The sequence below is a fragment of the Neovison vison genome, chromosome 3, assembly GCF_020171115.1.
Source record: "Neovison vison isolate M4711 chromosome 3, ASM_NN_V1, whole genome shotgun sequence".
Taxonomy (NCBI): Eukaryota; Metazoa; Chordata; class Mammalia; order Carnivora; family Mustelidae; genus Neogale; species Neogale vison.
In genome coordinates this window covers 182,655,152-182,677,328 of record NC_058093.1, presented here as the reverse complement: position 1 = coordinate 182,677,328, position 22,177 = coordinate 182,655,152, and the positions used below count along the sequence as shown (strand labels likewise).

At 48.4% G+C, this 22,177-nt stretch overlaps 1 protein-coding gene across 1 annotated transcript in view; it reads right to left on the bottom strand.

The window, feature by feature from the left end:
• APCDD1 (APC down-regulated 1) overlaps nt 1–20,403 on the bottom strand; it is a 32,599-nt gene extending 12,196 nt beyond the window's left edge. The window contains exons 1-3 of the mRNA XM_044243413.1: nt 20,299–20,403; nt 7,033–7,216; nt 3,511–4,042 (exon numbers count right to left, since the gene is read on the bottom strand). Coding sequence (XP_044099348.1) covers nt 3,511–4,042; nt 7,033–7,216; nt 20,299–20,356 — 774 coding nt within the window. The 5' untranslated portion in view covers nt 20,357–20,403. The remainder of the gene's footprint in view (nt 1–3,510; nt 4,043–7,032; nt 7,217–20,298) is intronic.
• Nucleotides 20,404–22,177: the final 1,774 nt, after the last annotated feature.

Here is a 22,177-nt window from a genome sequence, read left to right as displayed (position 1 = left end):
AGAAGAAGGGGCCCTTTCAGCTCCCAGAGCCATGCAGACCTCACTGGCCTTCGAAGGCCGCCCGTGGCCATGTAGGCTGGCTATGGAAGCAGATGGCAACACACACTGGCCCTGGATGGCCGCCTGGGTCCTCCTCCCAGCCCTGCCACAAGCTCTGGCGGTGGCCACAGCTCCCCTCTGAGCCTCAGAGCCCTAGCTTCCAAAATCTATTTCCTTCTTGCACGGTGACTCTGTTTGGACAATACAAGATCATGGCACAAAATGCAAAAGGTACAAAAAAGGCATACAGTGATGAGTTGCAATCCAACTATCCCCCAACTGTTCCCTTTCTCAGAGGCAACTGTCATGTTTCTCATGTGCCCTTCCAAAAATACTGCCTCCTTTGTAAGTTTACCTTATTCTCCTTCCATGATTAGTTTCACACGATGGTATCATACTGTTCATGCTATTCTAGATGATCTTCTTCTTTTGTTTTGTATTTAACAGTATGCCCAAGGTTCTTTCTATCCTTAAAATTTCTTAAATCAGGGCCTCAGGCCTAGGGTTTAGAGGGTCTCCCTCTTAAGTATCTGGGTCAATGTCTTCACAGTTGCCTTAGTTGGGAGGGGAGGAGAAAATGGGAGGAGATGCTTCATGGTGAAGCGTCATCAAACACCTGGAGACCCCTGGTCAATGTCATTGTCATTGTCATCCTTCCAGGAGACACCTGCCCAGAAGAGCTACCTACTCCAGGAGTGGGCAAGACGAGAACTTCGGTGAAGGGTCTTATCCGGATGGCAGATAGCATTCAGCACACTAATCCAGTTGACTCTTCTATTCTTACACTTTATGGAAAAAAAATCAAGGTTCCCAAAGGTCAGACGATGCCACCAGCACCTCACAGCTGATGGCCACAGGAGAAGTGGACTCCAGGATTGGCTACCATCTCCAAAGTCTGCATTCTCACCAGTTTCTCCAGACAGTGTTTTTTGTTTTTTGTTTCTTGTTTCAAAAAAAAGCATGTTTATAAAAATTCTAAGGTCAGTCTTATAACTATCATCCTCCTTAGTCCTTATGCCAATGGTAATAACTCATGGTCAAGACATTTTTCCTCCAGGAACCACAAGTGTGTGCCTTTGCTCTCCCAACAGACAGGCTCTGTTCAGGGAGTCGACTGACAGCCGGAGAAATGCCTCCTACGGGCCTGGGGAGGGAGTGGGAGAGAATCTTGCAGAGCTGCAAGTCTTAGGAATACTGATTTTACGGATCGAGCCTACTGACCGGGCAGCCACCAGAAGATCAGAGTGAGGGAACGGACGTAAGAAAAGAAAGGTATTACGGTTCGTCCTTTTTTCTTTTCAGTCCTAAAAAGAGCCTCCATGTGTGTCTGCAGTTGAGGAAAAGGAAAGTGAACCTGAGTGTGTGCAAAGGCCTAATCCAAAGTCAGGTGTGGCTGGGAGAGCAGCCAGACTCCAGCCCAGACAGCTCCGGGACGGCACCTGCCTCCTCCCTCAGACTGCCTCCTCCTTACTCAGTTCCCTGCCTCACTGCTCCTGCCTCTTGGCCCTTCACTGCCTGTTAGTGTCTCTGCTGGAGGGCAAGCAGGCGCAGAAAGGACTGGGCTGGAGCTCCTGGCTGACAGAAAGTTTCTGGATTATCTGTGGGCCATTTTTATTCATGACATTCTTACCTCCCATTACCAGAGATAATTTAAAAGTTGGCTAGACCAGACTCAGAGGAAGCCAAATGTTCAGACGAAGAGCTCCTTTACCCTGCTGCTCTCTCGCACCAGAGATTTCAATCAAGAGAAGTGCTGCTCAGCTGCAGTGTTCAGCACCAACTCTGGACCAGCTTCCATGTGGAAGCATCTCAGGATGGACAGGGAGCCCGTGAGTCCTGTCTGCCCCTCCCCCAACACACCATGCCCTTGCCTAGGGGCCACCTATGGCCACTGTCCTCTGGATGCCTTTGTGTGAGCCGTGGAATGGGTGCAGCTTCAGCTCCTCTGCTCCCTACCCCTCCTGAGGAGGCCTGGGGCATCCCAGGGCGATACTGGGATGGAGACAGACAAGAAAGGCCATGCTCTCCCTCATTGCCCTGTTCCCCTCTTCCTCCTCAGCGCATCGGGAATCTCGAGGCAGAATGTAGGAGCCCTGACTCCCGTTTGGCGCCCAGAGTCATGCTGTGAGCCTGGGGAGGGCTGGGTCTGGGGCCCAGGGCCCCCGGTCTGGCTTCACCTCACACACGGGGACCGTCCCTGGTGAGGCGCATCCAGAGGAAGGAGTCCTGGCCAAGTGGGCTTCCTCAGCAGATTTCCCACAATTAGAATAAAGGCAACTTTCATTACAGGAGCTCACAATAACACAGATAAACAGAAGATAACACCGAGTGGTCTCTGGCAGGAGAAGTACTCTGGGATATCTCTACCAGTCATAAATAAGCTCAAAGGACTAAGAAAAAAAAAAAAAGAAAGAAAGAAAAGATTAAAATAATGAATAAACCATCAAACAAAAGTCAAACAGGGCCCCTCATTTAGAGAGTCCTTTTTGGAGAGAGGATTCCACAGAAGCCAGTCGGACGGTGGCGGGGGTGGGGGCGGCCACAGGAGAAATCTCCCTTGACCCCCTCCCTGCATGCCCCTCCCTGCCTAGAGCTTCCCTGACTTCTGTGGTGGAAGATGGTGCTACAGGCTGACATTGGATCCTGAGCCCATGGAAAGGAAATGTTTTGTGAATTCCAAATATAATTACTGGACTATCATTCACGAAAAGAACATTGTAAGGTTTTAATTGTTTCCTGCCCCATTCCGTTCTCCCCCGGGGATCACAGTGACTTTACATTTCACTTTGCTGAATGGAAAGAACGTGGGGTCTGGAGAAGGAGGTCTGGGATCAAGTTCCAGTGCAGAAACCTCACTGCCTGGGTGACACCAGGCAAAAGAGACAAACCCCTGAATCTCCGCTACCTCTCCCTTCTGCCTAAGGGGGCAGCCCTATCTGCCTCAGGGGTTCGCTGGGAAGACCAGAAGCAGTAGTGGGGGTCGGAGACTATCAGCTCTGCAGCCTACAAGAGCACCCTCCCTATTCCCCTCCGCTGCCTCGCCCTCTCCCCCAGGGCCGGGATCACTCCTGCCAGTGGCATCTCTCCCAAGCGTGGTTCTAACATCTCCATGTTGCCTTTGTGCTTTCCTTTCAGAACCAAAGATGTTTGTGGAGTGTTCGAGCTGAGGCGAGCCTGCGGAATATGCTAGAACCACCACCAGGGCCCCTAGCACACCAACAAGCCCGCTGCCATTACCCACATCACGCAGAAGAGCACAGCACCCCCACGGCAGAGCAAGCGGGTGGCCCAGCCGGGTGTCCGGACTCTGCTGCGGATCCCTCCCTGGGCGGCCCTCTGCAATCTCCCCCGTGACGCTGGTCCCCTCGCAGAGGTCCCTACGGACCCCACTGCCATGCCTCCCTGTGGCTCGCTCATCTTACTTCATAAAGACCTGCCCGCGGGTCCCGAGTGCGGTCAGCTGTGGGGTACCTTGGCGTTCTGGAGGGGGGGCTGGTAGCTGGACGGCCGGTAGAACGTCCTCTGCGAGGCGTCCGTGTGGATGTCTCCCAGGAAGAGCTCCTCCACCAGGCGGTCCAGGTTGTGCTGCAGGTACTGCTTCTCCACCCGGATCAGCTGCAGCTCGTGCATGGCGAAGTTCACGGCCTTGGTGCACTCGCAGCCGTTCTCTTCCCGCCACAGGTCGTAGGGCACGTCCCGCACCCAGGGGCTCCCGGCGGGCACGAAACCCGGGCATGTGCGGTTCACCAGCTGGCTGAGCCTCTCGGCGACAGCCTCCGTGTGGCAGACGACCTGCACGTTGTGCAGCTGGTAGTCGGCCTCGGTGCCCCCGCGGATGATCCAGGAGGCCTGGCGCAGGCGGACCTTGCCCCGGATGACCAGGGTGTAGGTGGGGCTGGTGCACCGGTTGCCGCCATAGTAGAACTGGTAGGCCTTGAAGGTGTTATTGTGGTAGAATCTGTAGGACCTTGTGATGAACTCTGGGCCCGACCTCACTTCACAGCTGCAGGAGGAAAAGGGAGGGAAGATGTTTTCAAGCCCAAAGGCACTGAGGGGCAGATTCGCTACGGTGTCAAGAAACCAGGGTCACAGGCACTGTTCTGTGCCTTCACAGACACCCATGTATTGACTCCTCACAACGACCTAGGGCTAAAGGAGGTATCGTTTCCATTGCACAGTGCAGAAACCAAGGCCTGAGATTAGGGAAAGTGCCCCCAGGCCATGTAACCAGGAGAAAAACCAGACCATGAATCCAGGCAGTCTGGCTCCAAGCAGTGTTCCTAATCTCTCTACACCACAGTCTTTATTCGTTGTAGGAACAAGCCACCAGAGCCCAAACCGGCCATTCTCACTCCCCCCTGGGGGCCTGACTTCAGAGAAGGGTCTTTCCTGTGGAAAGCGGGAAGAGCGTGGTGCTGGCCTGTGAAGGAAGGCTTCTTATGCCAGCTCAAAAAGAGCTGATCCTCTGAACACTTCCGTTTTATGGTCCTTGTCTAGAGCGGGCGGGTGCCGGATGTCTGTCGTTCTGCCATGGAGTCTAGCTGGGGAGAAGTCTCTTAGGGGCAAGTGGAAATTCACCCTCTTATCTCATGAAAATGAATTCTCCCTCTACTGGGGAAAAGGGTCCATTAGTGAAAGCAAAGCTGACGGAACAAAACTAAGGGTTCCCTTTGTTTGTGCTGATTGGCAAAATGGCAATGACAAAGTGGTTTTCTGCTGTGGCCTTAGATCAATGCTAGGTTCGCTGGCCAGAAATACTTGGACTAGGTCTACAGGGCACATATGGCCAGCAGGAACTGATCACTGCCCTACATGAGGCCCGTTCCTATCGCTGCAGCCCAGCCCATACCAGGGAAGCGCTGGCGGGCTTCTTCCAACATACCCACCACAGAATCCAACCTCTGGCACTCTCCAGCAGATCAGAATCTCAGTTACATTATGACTTACATCCATCAGGTTTGGCCTTATAACTCTGCTCGAGTCTGTGATTGATATATATATATATATATCTATATATATATATATGTGTATATATAGATATATAAAATATGATATAATATCAGAACTCAGTAATATACATATAGTATATTAAATATCATATTTACTATGCATTATTTATAGAAATTATGGTTTGAGCAGACTCAGCATGGTTTGAGCGGAAATCCCAAAGACCTGTTATTCTCAAAACTGCTAAACACTTCCATTTTTCAGTTAACACACTGCTGAAAGGTAAACGTCACTCCAAGCGGACACCCACTTCTGGGAAAGGCTGTCGTTGGAAGTCCGGGGAGGGCGCATGCTCAGAAGGCACTCGGTGGAACCGTGAGCCCAGCGTTCTGCAGAGAAGGCACGAGAGGGGCTGCAAAGGTCCTCCCCACTGTGAAGGAGGCCCTGTCCAGCGAGAGCCGTAACTGCGGTCTGTTCGTAAGGGCCCTGAAGGTGTGCTGCCTGGCCTCAGGGCTCAACATATCTCAAGTCCTCAGGTACTGCACCGGCCTGCCATGCCCTCACCTACATGTTGTCATCTCTAGATGCACCTGTTACAACCATCTGTTAATTGGTCATCCTCCTCTCACTTTTTCTGCTATCCATTTGCAGCACTGCAGCCAGAGTGCCTCATGTGAAAGCTGGATCGTGTCTTAAGCATGGTCCATGCTGCGAACTCCTCAATGACCGTCCAGTTCTAACCCCAATCAGGCCAGATGTGCTCTGGAGTTGTCCCTGCCCTCCCCGGCAGCCTCATCTGGAGCTGCCCTGCCTCACCGTTCCCGCCCCAGTCCCTCCACCGGGATTTACTACTCCCCTGCTACAAGGACTCCTGGTCAGTTGCTTCTCCCACCCAGTCTTTGCTAGTACTTCCAGATGGAAATCTCTTCCCTGGGTCTTTGCACAGCTAAGGACATCCCAGCTCAAGTGTCCTTTCCTCTGGTAGCCTTTCCTGACCCCACCCCTGTCCTAAAATAAGGCCCCTGGTATCCTCCTTTAGCACCTGTTGTTTTTTTCCCTCTTCATAGTACTTCTTTGTATGTTTATTTGTAAAATTCCTGAAGACAGGGATCGTGTCTTGTTTTGTTCACTGCTAGACGCACAAAATCTAGAATGGTGCTGGGCACACCGTAAATATTTGTACACTCAATAAATAGGTGTTTGAATAAGATGATAAATTCTTTAAAAGTACATCACATTAAGATTGTGCAAATATTTATCATGCGGTTATTTTAAGAAACCCCCTCTTTAGGGGGAAAAAAAAACCCACCTCTGGGTCTTCATCATCTTATAAAAATTCCTTTTTTTCTCTTCTCTGTGTGCATTTGATCCCTCCCCAGGGTACCCGAGAGGCTGCAAGGGAGAAGTGATCAGATCCCAGAGTGAGCCTTGTTAATTCTCAACAATTTAATGGGTAGGAGAAAAACTGCAGGTCTGCCTCTAGGCTATTTTTAAAAGCTCTAATGGAAGATAAGCCAGAGCTCAAACTGGGATAAATCTCAGCTCTGTAGCCTGGGAGAGTCCAAGAACTACGCCCTGTATGGTAGAGGTAGCCTGAGTACCTCTCCATGTACTCTTAGAACCCTGAAGCCATATATTAAATTACCAGAATATGGCTAGAATATTTAGACCCTCAGAAGCTTGCAAGTCATGTTTCAGGGTTGGTGAAACACAGACTCCTAATTTCACTTGCTAATGGTTTCTTTTCATACAGGAGCGTTCCGTAAACAAGGACCCATTCACTCACAGCCTGTGGTTAACAGTGGTAAGCATCATCTCTGCTTTGGCTAACATTTCTAAAGTCCTGAGCTCCATGCTTTACCCACTGGAGTCTCAAAGTGTTGCTTGGTTTTTAGTTAGAACTTAGATAACACGTGCACCATTACAGATAGGATACAGTCTCTGGGCATCTGAGAAGCCCCGAGGAAGGCCTTCCACAGATGTGTGCTCTCTGGTCCACCCCTACCCTTCACCTTCCCCGCCTTGGTCCAGCCCCGACCCTCTTACCCAGTGGACACCCAGTGGCCCTCGATCGCTGGCGGCATCTGCACGGTGATCCTGGCGCCATTGTGGAGATGTTTGAGCATGTGATGGCACTGGGATTCCTTGAAAGCCCTCCAGGCACTTTTCTCTACGGACCTGGGATGGGATCTGCTGTCTGGATGAAGGAGAGCAGAGCCCTCTCCCAGCCCTGAAAAAAAAAAAGTGGAAGTTTGCTGAAGGGAGATCTCGCAGCACACAGGGGTCAGGCTGAGAAACGGCCTCCTTGACAAGTCATCGCCACAAATGGCGGGGGCGCCTGGGTGGCTCAGTGGGGCAAGTGTCTGCCTTTCGCTCAGGTCATGATCTAGGCTACTCGCTCAGCGGGGAGTCTGCTTCTCTCCCTTCGCCTCTCCCCTCTGCTCCTGCTCTTTCTCTGTCTCTCTCTCTCAAATAAATAAATAAATAAATAAATCTTTAAAAAAATGATTAAAAAAGAAATCACTGCAAGTAGGAAATGGACTCCTACCCCACCAGGTTTATCACAGCCTCTGCTCTCCTGGAGTCCACATCTCAAAGGGGGATGTATTTCCCAGGTGGGAAAGCCAGGAAAACCGAGGCCCAGGGAGACAACGCGGACTCCTGGGAGATCTCTTGGCTAGTTCCTGGCAAAGGCTGAGCTCAAACCTGTGCCTCTCTGCAAAGGCACATAAAACGGTGCATCTAAGGGAGCAGCTGACAGTGCAGACAAATAAATGTAACAGGGGCTGAAGAGAGAAATGAATATGTTCCAAAGCCACCCAACGGAGGCGTTAAGAAAGGGGTCGGCGGGAAGGGTGGTCTTGTGCGGTGACACATTAAGGTGAGGAGGGGCAAGAGCATGGAAACCAGCCTCAGTGGAAGGGGAATTCTGATGGAGCGGAAAAAGGCCCAGGAATAACTCAGAGGGCTCCTAACTAACATCTGTTCCCTGGCTCGGCTCCCCGCGGCTCCCCGCGGCTCCCCGCAAGCCGGGCATCTTCTGGTTCTCTCTGTCTCTGGAAGGACACCTTCTACAGGGCTGCCCATCAGTGGGGCATAAGTCACTTCAGTAGGGGATGTGGGGGACATTTTTCCCCAATTACCTTCCCACTCCAGCCCCTCACACCCATAAAGGCAGTGCTAATACAGGGTTCTAAATTAAGAATAACTCCAAGAAGACTACATATTTTTATTTTCCACAGGTAAAGGAATATTCTGACTCAGTTCATCTTCAGTATAAGCAGTTTAGGTTGGCAGACACTTAAAGGAATGCAAAATAGCCACCAGCCCCTGTTCAGAGGAAAGCATAGCCAGCTGAGTTACAATCTGAAAGCCTACTCTCCCTTTCCTTTCCTTCTCAAAGAAAATTCACTGATTTCTGCTGTTAATTACTCCTGAAGTAACTAACACATTAATAGGTCTTTATTGTAGACCTACTAAGCATCTTGTTAACCAAAAAAGAAAAAACCCAAAACAAAAGCCCCTGACAAAAAGACAAAAGCAAAATAAAAATGTACACAAAATAAATAAAATGCACCCCTCAGAATTGTACTAGGAAGAGGCAATTATATACTTTGTAATGAACACCTAAATAGCTTCATAGAGAAACCAGGGCTTGAGAGGGGTCGTTGAAAAATGAAAAGTTAGACCCAGGACATGGTGACTCAGAGCAACAGGGTGAAAATCTACAGGAGAAACACAGACCACATGCTGATAACATTCAGATATTTAGAAAATATTCAGATATTGGCCATAACTGAGAGGGCTGAACTAATCTTCTGTTGGAAGTCTTTGGAATTGAGAAGACACATGGGAACTCTGGGCTCTTCTTCTGAGCAGAATGCTGACCTTGGACTAGAGCAGAGACTTTGAATTGTTCCCATGGATCTTAAGTGAAGCAAAAGGCAATGAATGAGGGAGAGACACCCATGAGTATGATTCAACTAATTTAAAAAGAGTGAAAAGAGTTCGAAATGAGTGAACGGTGCTGCGTTCCAATGAAATGCAACTTCATCACCAACCCTGCTGAGCCCAACCCAGTGATTCGGACCCCAGCAAGAATATGTGAGAAACATTAAAACCCTGAAATCCACGTCTGGCGTTGTCGGTGCTCATGGGCTCCTGGAGGTTCAACAAGGCCCTTCCTTCCAGTGGCCCCTGCTTGCACGGAGGACGGCAGAATGACATTTCTGGGAGTTCTCTCCCCAACCCTCTGAAGCTGTGTGCATGACGGGAACAGGTGTGCGTGACTACACCATTCGTCTTTTTCTGTCTGCTGCACTGGCCTCTTTTCAAAATACAGTTCATCCTTGAACACCATGTTTTATGTGTTCTATACTGTATTCTTATAGTAAAGTAAGCTAGAGCAAAGAAAATGTTATCAAGAACAGAAAATACACATACAGTACTGTACCGTCTTTATCGAAAAAAAAGCCACATGTAAATGGACCCACGCAGGTCAAAGCTGTGTTGTTCAAGGGCCAACTGCACATGCATTTTATTAGTGCCTGCCGGGCCGTGGAGTAGGCACCCGGACCCTTTGGCTATCTGGCTGTGACACAAGGTAGAAAGGCCGAGAAATTCAGGGGTGAACTGTTAGCAATCCCACCATGGACATCTGTCGATACTGCGATTTCTTACATTTTTTAAAAGATTCTATTTATTTGATAGACAGAGATCACAAGTAGGCAGAGAGGCAGGAGGGGGTGGGGGTGGGGGAAGCAGGCTCCCCGCTGAGTAGGGAGCCTGATGCAGAGCTCCATCCCAGGACCCGGAGATCATGAGAGCCGAGGGCAGAGGCTTAACCCACTGAGCCACCCAGGCACCCCGATACTGTGATTTCTGACTGAGTATTATCACAGTTCTCATGTTTTCACCCCCATTTGTCTGAGACCTCTGCTGATCTCTCTGTTGGCTTTGAACTAGAGGAGGAAGAGGGGGTTATTAGGGATCTCTATGGATCCCAAGAGTTGTAATTTCTCAAAGATGGGAAGCAGTTCCTGAATTCCCCTTTAGGCAATCAAGAAATGAAGGACAGGACAGCTCGCTGTCTGGTGGCTCAACCGTCTGTGTGCTCAATTACGATGTGGCTAACTTAAAACAGATTTGAATTCAAGTTATGAAGCACTGGGAGCTGGGGAAGATGCTGCTTTAAATGGGACACCGAGCGTGCAGCAAAGAACCATCATCATCTCCCTATCGACCATGCTATGTTTTAAAAATTGATTTGTAAACCCCTTTACACCCTGCAACTGCTTTCCCGTAAAGATGATAAAAGCAGGAAGGAGAGTGGATATGGGCCAAGATTCTGGAGCTAGGCTGCCTGAGTCTGAAACTAGATCAGCCACTTAAAGAATTTCCCCAAATCCAAGACTTCAAAGATTATTAAGATGCATTATTATTTTACAACCAGTGACAAAAACACTTGCCGTTCAATGATGTCTGCACGAGGGTCCCGAAATCCCCCTGAATCCTGCACAGCAGCACCCTACTTCTCTGACATTGCTCTGTTCAGAGAGATCTGACAACATTTCTTGCCTTCCATTGCAACGCTTCATGTGCGACAGGTAATGGGTTTGCTTTGCACGTATCTCAACAGCAAAACAGGAACAGGGCCTCATCTTTTGGTGGGTATCTTCCTTTCTACATAATTGATGGTTGCAAAGTAAGTATCTGCCTCACTGAGGTCAAACTTGCCTCCCACTGCTCTGCTCCAAGGCCATGCTGGTTTTGAAGGGTGAAATTTATTAAGGACTTATGGAGAAAATAGCCAAGCACGCGTGATTCAGACATCGACTCTATTTTCAAAACTGACCTATTTGCAACTAGTCCATAGATGGGGAGTAACTAGGAGCCACATAAAGGAAGTGATGTGATGACAGTGTGAGCTGCTGTGTCCAGATTCACACAAGACCAGCCTGCAGCACCCCGCCCGTGACTGCTGCCTGCAAGCTAACGTGGACTGGGACCCCCATTAACCCTCAGATGCACTTCCACTGCAGAGATCTTAAAATAGGGGGAAAAAAAAAAGGTGGGTCTTCCAATCAGTGAAACACACCATTAGCGTGGTTACCTGAAACAAACAACTTAACCTCCTAGCTTCCGTCTACTCATCTGTGAAGAGGGGATAACATTACCCGTCTCTCAGGGTTGGTTTCAGGATTTGCTGAGACTGTCTTCCCAAGTGCAGACATAGTTCTCATGAAATGTGTTATTATTTTCCATAATGATTAGGCTTTTAGACCACCCTCAGAAAGTCCTTCCTAACTAACAGTAGAGTTAAAATAACGGTAAAAGTCAGCCACAGCCAGGCTCCCTCTGAGCACTGGGAAGGCCAGAGAGCTCAGAGTAAAAAAAGACACAGGGCTCCGCGACCGACCAAGTTAACTGGGGACCCCTGTGCAGAAGAGGCGGGACCCAAAGCGCTGGGCTCTGTGGCTCAGTTTAACAAATACCTATTCACTCTTTGTATATTTTAGGAGCCGGAAGCATGAAGAAGAATGAAGATAAGTTTTTTCCGACCTTGAGGCTCTTAAGGGCTCATTGGCCTGAATGTCAAAGAACAAGGGTGGGGATGATGAAGGGGGTTTCTGGGAAGGAAGCTGGGAGTTCAAAGACAGAGGAAGAGGGAGTGGTGGTCAGAATATGCATGGGTCGTTCCTAAGGCCAGTCACAAAGGAAGGGAACTACAGGGATGCTTTTTAACCAGGGGTGGAAGAAATACAATCCCAGAACCACCAATACGCTGATCATTCGAAAGCAGGCACAAGATCATACGTCACTCGGGTTTCTAGGGACAACTCTGCACTTGGCCATTGCTCTTATGGTTCCAGACCAAAGGTCACAGACACAGCAAGATTGTCAGTGCAGATAAGCAGCAGCATAAACAGCCGGGTAGAATTCTACAGTTAGCATAGCTCTTCAGCATACAGTGAGTTAGGGTTCATACTTGAGGCTGATACTGTATTATTATTTTTTTAAGACTTTATCTGACAGAGATCACAGCAGGCAGAGAGGCAGGCAGAGAGAGAGAGAGGAAGGGAAGCAGGCTCCCCACTGAGCAGAGAGCCTGATGTGGGGCTGGATCCCAGGGCCCTGAGATCATGACCCGAGCCGAAGGCAGAGGCTTTAACCCACTGAGCCACCCAGGCACCCCCTGATATTGTATTTTTAAGGTAGAAAAAAATGGGATTGGTTCCCTTTCTATCTTTGCCCTTCCAGTACCCATCACCTTGGTGGGAACAAAATTAAATGGGTCATGTGAAAGCCGGGGCTGCTGTACAGTCAGAGAAACTTGTCTCTTAGGTCTACAGTCAACTGCCAAGAGTGGTCTCCAATATTTATTTAGTTTTTCTGGCATGGAAATTCTGGTTGGCCTTCTCATGAGTGCTACTTCTATGAAATGCCTTTTAGAATTAAAAGGCCATTTGAAGCGCCAAGTCTAGCTTTAGGAGAGGTCAAGGTTAACAACTTTCCTTATCCCCCAGACTTCCATCTTAGGATCGCCCATGGAGTGCCCTCCAAGGACTTCTGAGCGACACCAGGGTGCCTGGGTTGACCAGAATAAGTCAATTCCAGTTTGGGACTGAAACTAGCAACTCATTCATTCTAACCATCAGAAAGGTTCTGAAGAGCCAGGCTCTGTTCTAGACATGGAAGCTGTAAACATTATGGACTGAGGGAGTCTCAGTTGGACCAGAAACCAGAATGGACTTGTAGAGGGACTCGTAGGACAGAGAGAACAGGCTCTGAATTCATCCTTGGAAGGTTCGTAGAGGGGCGACCGTACCTTGAATGCTGAATGGAAGTGGTCTGGGCAGAGTATACAGCATATCCAAATATAAAGAGGTGGACAGGAGGGGTTCATGTAGGAGGAACTGGGGCTGGGCTCAGGGAGTGGGCCCCACGGGGTGGCCCACAACAGAGGAGCAGAAGAAGAGAGGCAAGCCCATGATCAAGAGTGCCACATAGCAGATAGAGCATGCCCTTCACTGGAAAGGTGAAGAGAAACCACGAAAGATGTCACCAGTGTACTAGCACAACAGGAATTCCATTTTGGGAAGATCACTTTTCCCAATTTCAGAGGTATGGAAACAGATGGGAAACAGGAAGATCCATTCTGAAGCTTCTGTGACGATGGCTCAGCATATCATTTTTGCCTGAATAAATGAGAAAGAGAAGAGATGGGAAGCACTCTAGACAAACAGCAGTAAATCTCTTTTGCAGTCTCTTGAGTTTTTTGTCCTGACCATCTCTTTGCATGTTGTGGAGAAGGTACATAAGAAGTTATAGACAAAGAAAGGAAAGAGGAGGGAAGGGAGCGAGAGAGAAAAGTAGGAATGAATACTAATTTAGCACTGCATCTAAAAAGACTTGTGCAAAATACTTTTATGTCCTACGTGTCCTTATTTATATGTCCTATATGTCCTAATCTTAAATTGTGTAAATCCGTCATCCGGGTACTTAGCAATGCAGTACTCAGGGGTGGCAACTATTAGAATAGCTGCTGTCTATTATTTATAATAGACATCTGCTTGTTATAGATAATAACTATTTAAAACCCCCATTTAATTGGACTACCTATGTAACTGAAAGTGTGGCTAATCACAAGAGCTGGTTGTTGAAAATTCTGCCATTTTATGTTGAACGCAGTTGACATTTACGGTCGATCTTTGATGATTCAGGTTCTCAAAGTGACTCACTATGAGGAGCATCGGTACCGGATGCAGAAACGTGGGACCAAACAGGTAACAACCCTGTTTAAGCCATGAAGTGGTTTTTTTTCTTTTTTCTTTCTTTCCTTTTTTTTTTTTTTTCTTATAAGACCAGAGTGATGAAGTCCGTGTGGGGGAGTGCAGGCACAAATCATGTCAACATACGGGTCAACTGAGGATTCTAGATATTGTGGTTAACTGAGAAGATAAATTAATTGGGTTCTTTAATTAAGATTTTGCTTAATAAGGAGAAAAATACCTCAAAGGATTAGAAAACAACCACCATCCAGTTAGAAAGTGACTGTGAATTTGGTCTTCAAGGTGGCTTTGGGCAGATAATCCTATATGTGCCTACTACTTGGATAAAAGTAAAAATTATAACAACGATAATAATACGTAAAGTTTGTGTTACAATGAACAATTTACTTTATGCACAGACTATCTCATTCTCAAATGCCAGTTACTACCTAGGTATAGAAAGTTAGAAGCAGAGAACCATTTTTAAATGTGCAGTATTCTATAAATTGCCAGTCCATGATACCGACTAAGCGGGAAGCTCTCCATAGCCCTGTTCCCTGTCCAGCAGAGCTCTCAATCAGGAAAAAGACTTCCCCATAAAATGGTCTCCAAGACTGGGGGTCTTAGGGCCTGGGCTCAGATAAAATTATGATGACAAGTGAGTATTTCTTTCAAGTAAGTGTGGGAGAGAATAGTAGACTCTGGAAGAGAATTATTCACCTACTGAAAAAAAAAATCCTGAAGGCTTTAGGGTATTATTTTACAGGTTACCACTTATAGTGAACTAAATGAGATCCCGAAGCTCTGGAAGGCTGACTCACATGCCTGCATGTGTGTGCGTGTGTGTGCACGAGTGATTTACTCCCAGGGAATAAATCACTCTGTAACAGTAATCCAAAATGACTGCAGAAAGACCTCAAGCACTATCATAATTGTCATAGTCTACTGTTCAGAGATTGAAAACTCTCAGGGACATCGATAAAAAGCCCCAGATTTCCCGAAATGAAAGGAAGCATAGGCTTGACCATTTAGGCAGAGACTGATACCCCAAATACAAAGCCCGTGTGACAGGTGATCATTGACACCACTGAAGTCACCAGTTTGCATTCAGAAAGCAGTCCTTAGTATAGCTCTCAAAGGGAATGAACATATTAGTTTTGCTGTGGTCATCCCCAGCAAAGCTTGTTCTTAAATGCAGGGTGTTTTCAGAATGTAGCCAGTCCAGGGACCGGGAGGGACTAAACAGAAGAGTGAAAGATGGGGGAACAGGGAACCGGTGAGCAATGACTACTTGAATGTTTGAAAGTCAACATTTATTCATTTACCAAATAGCTGAATACCTGTGAGGTTCTCCCTCACGTGTGGGCCATTGTTTTTAAATGAAAGGAAATGTGAAATAGAAGGAAAATATACCCCATGTCCAAATCCCCAATTTTTCAATAACATTTTTAAAAATTTGAATTATTTAGATACATTCCAGAGTTTCTCACCTGCCAATCGAAATGGAGAAGCAAAAGCTCCACACTATTTTATGTGTATTAAAATGTAAAATTAGTGGGGAAGGAAATGATTTTCAAGCATACTTGGGACTTAAACTAATCTTTGATCAGGACAGTCTCTATAACATGTAGTGCAATCCTTTAAAGAAACTTTTTAAAGGCTAAATAAGCATATGGAAAAATATTAACAATGGTTGTCTCCAAGGAAGGTGTTCTGAGTGATTCTTTTCTCGTTCACTTTGCATGCCTCTGTTTTAAATAATGTGACATGTATCACTTGGATAATCAGAGTGAGAAAATATTCTCAAGTTAGAACTGGTGGGATATGTAAAAACCCAAAGCAGATAAAATGTGACTGATTAGATTAAATGCAGGTAATTACTTAGCCATGAAATTGCCCTGCCCAATTAAATAAGCAGTCATTACTGTAAATGTATGCTTTACCATGGATTCTGCTAGATAAACTCCAGCACAGCTTTTCATGCTGTTGGAATAAAAGCCTGTATGTGTTGCAGACAAACTGGATTTTACTACCATGTGGGTAGCTATGCCTACCAAGCTCTTATTTTTATTTCCAAATTGTTTTTTGAGATAAAAGCTGAAAGAGCTGCTCTTACCAATCTTTAAACCTTTTTATCTAAAACTATTTTTCCCTTTATGAGAAATATAATAAAGTCAAGATTTCAAATTCCTGGCTCCATTCAACCGTAGCTGCAAATGAGGTAATTGTCTATGTCATTTTCTTCTAATGCCACAGTCTCCAGGTTAGACACTGGGGTTGACATCCTGTGTCAATTGCACAATTTGCATGTTGCATTTGTAGCTGACTGCTGCTGCCGCACAGTGCTCTTCAGCACAGTCGTTCGCATGTGCAGGTGTGCGTGGTGTGTGTGTGTGGGGGGTGCGCGCGCACGCACAAGCGCATGCGCAAACACACGTGCATGGTGTGCGTGGGGTATATGTAGGTTTGGGGCAGTTGGTGGGATTCTCAGCAAGGAAAGTACTACAGAGCATGCCACCCTCCCAGCTCTGGAGCCTAGCAACAAGCTTTCCTTCCTCACCCCTCAATATTCTTTGGGGCTCTGCAGGAAAGGGAGTACAGGCCTCCTCACAGCTCCTGTCCCTGGCACACAGTGGTACTTGGCACACAGTAGGGCCTCATAAATGTACTTGCTGAATGAATGAAACTGGAAAACCCTTACAAAGAACACCCTTAATAATTTTAGGGTATTCCCCTATCATTTCTCTGACCTCGATACCCATCCCATAACATCCCAGAATAATTCTATCCCCAAATCAGAGCTATACAACAACCCGAACACATATAATCTTGACACAGTAAGAAGGCGTGCGTGGACAACGATGGCAGGGTCTACATTTCAAAGCTACACGCAGGGGTCTATCAAAGACACATCCTGCTGTGTGAGCTTTCAGCAGATGTATACAATCACTAACCTAGCTTTTCATGTTTCGAGTCTTAAATGTTTTATGCTTCACTTTAATTGATTATATCAAGTTGTCATCAGTCTGTCCCTAAACACTATGTAATTACACAGTCATATCATCCACTTAAGTTTTAGTTCTCTTCTTGTTTGGGGAGAAAAAGAATGAACACTGTTATTATAGACTGCCTAGCTGTGTATTTGAAGCAAGTCAATTGATTTTGCAAGAGAATACTTAACAACCAAGACCCATGCCCCTCGTTATGTACCACTGAGTCAGATTTCTTCTTAAGATTTCATTTTATGACCAAGGGGGAGAGGGTGCAGGAAACACAGTGTTTTCTTGGTTACAAAAACTGTCTTCTTTAGTAAAATGGTATTTCAAAGATTCTTATTTTACCCTATTTAAGTGTTTTGGCCAATTTTGTTGGGTAAGCTCGCATTTGAAAATTTAGTTTTTCTTTCTTTCTTTTTTTCTTTTTTTTCCATTTTGCTAGAATTCCTTGGATGAAAGGGAATAGCTCAAAAGTGCCTTCACCTTTCAGAAAAGTCAACGAATGCTACACAACCAAACGGCATGGGGGGGGTTAGAACATCTCCCCCGACATCAGTTCCAAAACTTAAAATCAAATATTTGCATTAGCAAGGGGAGTCTGCACTTTACTGTGCATTAAAGCACCACTTATTCTGGAATACCTCATGCTAATCTGTGTTTCTGGAGCCGGATGATTTTTGTGGCTTTTCATCTAAGCAAAGAAAACAGTGATAACGGACGTCTTCCAGCTGCATACCTCCGTGACATTCAATAGGTTTTATTTGGATTAAGAAATTCAATTGTTTTCAGAAGTGGAAGGAGAGGAAAGTAAAACTGACGTGTATACTTTTATGCCATTAGATTTTGAACTTGAGTCCTGCTCTACATTTACAGTTTAAAAAACAGCAAAAACAAACAACAGGCTCCAAGTCTGGCCAGAGCCTAATTTACTCACCAGTAGGACATAGGGGTGATTTATGACTTGCAATGAGTTGAGATAAAAGTAACCAACAAACTGAGCAAAGACTGGAGTTTTTCTATGTCATCCTTACACAGAATCTTTCTGAAACTTTTTAATCTTATTAATGTGACTTGCTAGTGTAACTATCTATAAATGATGTCTGAAACTATACTTAAAGTTTGTCACAAATACACTCCTGACCCCAGAAAATCTGTTGTTACCTAACAATTGCTACCATAAACAGACAAATAATGTCCTAGGGTTAGTAAAATAAGATGCCTAGGTATCAGGAAAAAAACCATTAAGCCATTCTAAGAAGATTTCAGGTAATTTCCTTCAACTCATAACTATTGACATATACGATTAAGCTCATCTGTCGCTATAGAATTTTTAAATGCTTCTAAAACCTCCTATAGAGTAGGACACATTCATCAAGCCATTCACTAAGGTTAAGAGGATCAATAGCCATTTTCAGTTAAAATTACATGAATCGGGAAAAATCAGGAGGAAAAGGAGAATACTCAATCGTCCTGGTGCTTTACATTATCCTAACGAATTATGACAAGCCTTCCTTAAATCCCAAGGATTTATATGTTGAACCACCATTCCATCTGTTTATTTTTTGTGCTAGAGTTCAACACTCCCTGCCAGATCCAAGGGGATCTGTGAGCAACTACAGCATGAATAATTTTGCCATTGCAGATTCACTTTGAAATTGGGTCATTTTTTTCAGGGTATCCATGTCATCCAGTTAGAATTTGCAAACGCCTTTTTCTCTCTTCTATCCCCTTCTTCACTGTGCACAGGGTCTGAGGCGCCCCCCCCCAACTTGGGTTAGAGTGCAGACTGACCCCTTCCTTCCTCATCACAAGGTTCCCCTTCTAGCACAACTGGGTCAATCTCTAATCCCAAGAAGTTCAGGCCAACACAGACTCAAATTGGGAGATTTGGGGTTACACTCACAAGGATATACTGGGGCTTTTATTACTAGCTATTAGTTACCATTCCAGCTTAGACTAGCAGGCAGGGTAGGAAGTATAATTACAACACCCATCTCTGAAAGGAGGGAGAAAGCGTTCAGAATTAGCCAGTCCACGATGCATATGAGGACTGCTTCTGTAGTTCAATATGCAAAAAAAAAAAAAAAAAAAAAATCCATTTATGCCCAATTTTCAAGTAATTTCTCATGTAAAAGTCATTTGACCATCCTGTCATTTTTGTCTGCAGATATTACAACAGATTTTTTTTTTTTTTTAAGGGGGACAATTTTCTCTGTTTCATCTCTCTCACTCTCTTTCTTCTGGTGTGTGTGGCAGCTGCTGTTTGATCTGTTCATTGGCTCTGATTTGTTTCATGTTTCAGCCAAAGATTAAAACTGCTCTGTAATTCTAAGCAGATGGGCCTAGGAGCGCAACCCTATAATTATACCTTCTCTCTTTGGCCCTGGAACTGCAAGCCTTCCATCCTGACTTTTAAAGTCTGGGATCACTGAGGCTCGGCAGACACACCTTGGCAATCAGGCAGGTCTGGACCCACTGGACACCTTAGCAGGGCTTGGAGCTGTCTGCCCAGAAGCAGGACTACAAAGCAAAGAGCCACTTCCATAGCTCCAGGCTTCACTGGCTCCTGCCTTTCTAGATCACACAGGGTGGGGGGCTCTTGGGGGGTAGGATGGGGGTCACAGTCTGGTCTGGGTGCTAGCTACAAGTGCATCCATGCATTCTGAAGCTCTAGGGAGAGAAACTGACTGTCCTTGAGGGTGCTCATCTGACCTGCAGAGGTTGGGGAGGCTTGATGGTGTGGAGGAAGGAGAGCTACGCTCTGGGTGGAGACGCTCCCTTAAATGTCAGGTGGCCACCATTAGGGAAAGTTCACTCAGGACTTCTCAATCAGCACAGCGTGTTCTGCGACCGCCTGCAGCGAGGATCAACACCACTCTCCCACAAATTCGGCCTTATTTTTCTCAGTGCAATTCCTGGAACTCTTTGAAAGAGTTGATGTTGTCCGGCTAAGGGTTTACTGGAGCCCCAGAGAAAATGGGGCCCACGAGGCGCAGAAACAAAACCATCAAGCAAGAGTCTGAAGGCAAACAAGGTGTCCGGGGCCGGAGTACCTTCGGAGACCGATTTTCATAATTACACCTTGACTGTTCAGAGTCCCCTGCCCCTTGAGACTGCACCCAGTCCACTTGGGGGAGAGCCCCACCACCACACCGTCAGCAAACACTAGTCCTCTCCGAGGGCACAGAGAACCGCGCGCGGGCTGTTTTCCCCCTTAAATGATCACGGTTTCGCTTTCCAGCCCCACAATAGCTTGCACCACATCAAGAGCCCCTCTGGCAGGCACTCTTGACACTTTGGAGACGGGATAGCCAAGCCCACGATTTCATGACAGTCCGCACTCTGAAACCCAAAGAGCGCATCAAAGTTTTCCCGGGAACTTGATGCAATCCATTCAGGAGCTAAAAGTGGTCTGTGTGTGAGCTCCGCACCTTTCCAGAAAGCAAGCTCCAGCGGCAAACCAGCTCCAGGCGCCGCCGGGGGACCCGCGAGGCCCCTCTCCCGGGAGCCGGGCAGAGAGAGCGGTCGCCCGCGCAGGGACTCACCGTGAAGCAGGAGGGCCGGGAACAGGTACGCGAGCAGGAGGCGGCACAGACCGGACATCTCCAGTCCTCCTCCGGGACCGCCCGAGCCGCCCGCCGTCCAGGGACGCCGCTCCCCGGGAACGGCCGCGGCGCCGCGCGCGCTCTGTCCCCCCGCCTCCAGCCCGCAGGACGCGACGAGGCGGCGGCGCGGGGACACGGGCGGCCGGCCCAGGCCCCGCGCGTCAGGCGGCAGCGGCGCGCCCCATGCCCGGAGGGCGCGGCGCGGGGGCTGCGGGGCGCGCGCTCTCTGGTCGCCGTCGGGGCCCCGCGCGCCCGGCCCGGTCCTGTCCCCGCTCCCGGCCTCTCGGCACCCGGGCCCTCTGAGTCCCTCCCCGGCCGCCGCCGCCGCCGCCGCCACCACCACCGCAGCGCGCGCGGTTCCGAGCTGCACTGGCCGCCACCACCGCCGCAGCTGCAGCGTCTCTTCATATTTCCCGAGCGCCGCCGGCGGGGCGGCCGGGCCACGGGCCGGGGGAGGGGCCGGGGGAGGGGTCGGGGGAGGAGTCGGGGCGGCACCGCCGGGCCACCGCCTCCCGGGCAGCAGACCGAGGGCCGGGGGCCCGGGGGCTCGGAGACTTGAAAGGGCGCATGGGGCACCGCCTCTCCCGCCTCCTTCTCCCGCCTCCTCTCCAGCCCTCCTCCTCTCCAGCCCCCTCGCCTCCTCCCCCCCTCCTCCTCCCTCTCCCTCCCCGCCGCCGCTCCCCTCCACCTTCCCTTTCCCTCCCAGTCCTTAACCTCCTCCCTCCCGCCAGCATCCCCCCCACCCCCAAGCCCCGGGCTCCGCGCCCCTCTCCCTCCTTCCCGCGCCGGCCAGGAAAGAGGTGCCCTACGCCATCCTGGCCTCCACCCCGGGCACTCTGGACCCTTTCCCTCCCCTCCGCAGGGGTGGGGGCACCGCTTATGAAAGGTGTTCCGAAGAGGGGTGGGGGGTCCTACAGGGCTGGAGGACTCGTGGAGGGCGTCTGAAAAAAGTCCACTTGGAAGGATTGGGGTGCGTGTATGTGTGTGTTCGCACGCGCGCGTGTCCGGGCGCAGGAGGGAAAAAGAGACTAGGAGAGACAGGAGATTAGTGCAAAGAGGAGTTGAGTTCTGGAAAATTGCTCAGGGTGGGGACGCTGCAGTGTCTGCTGCCTCAGGGGTGCCATGTGCGGCTTCGCGGACAATCTTACCCTCGGGAGCAAGGAGCCCTGTCGCAGGCCCCAACCTGTGAAGGGAATGGTGGAGGCAACAGGAGCTCCTGTTCCCCTTCCCCTTGCAGAAGGCAAAGGACTTGTTGAAACACGGGAGAAATCTCCGAGAAACACTCGCTGTCAGTCCCCAGGAAAGGGCACCGAGGCCCCTTCTCTGGTTCCTCCTCTCGCTCGGCCCAAAACTTGATTTTATCTGTTCTGTGGGCCTTTGGCGGGGGGGGGGGGGGGGTATGGTCAATTTTACAGTGGCTTTTAAGATCCAAAGGCGGGAATGGCTTACACTCCCTTGATTCCCCCAGGGCGCGGGTACAAGCTGTTTCCGTCCAAGGCAGCTACCCCCGCTGGGCTGATGTGCCAGGGCTCTCTCAATTCTCTGGAGTCCTAGCCTCTGCAGAGCTCCTCCATGGGCCATTCACCAGCTCCCTGGAGGTTTCTGCAGGCTCTTGGGCTAAATGTCACCCCCTCCTCACACTGGGATAAGGAGCAGCCATGGGACCAGATGGAATCAAGAGAACATTTCTTGACTCTGCCAGTGTTTTTCATAAATAAAACACTTAAAAAGAATGCCTAATTTCCCAAGAGAGTTCTCTGCCCCTTTGAACAATGTAACAATTCAACTCTTTATGCTCTAGACTTTCAAAACTAGTGGG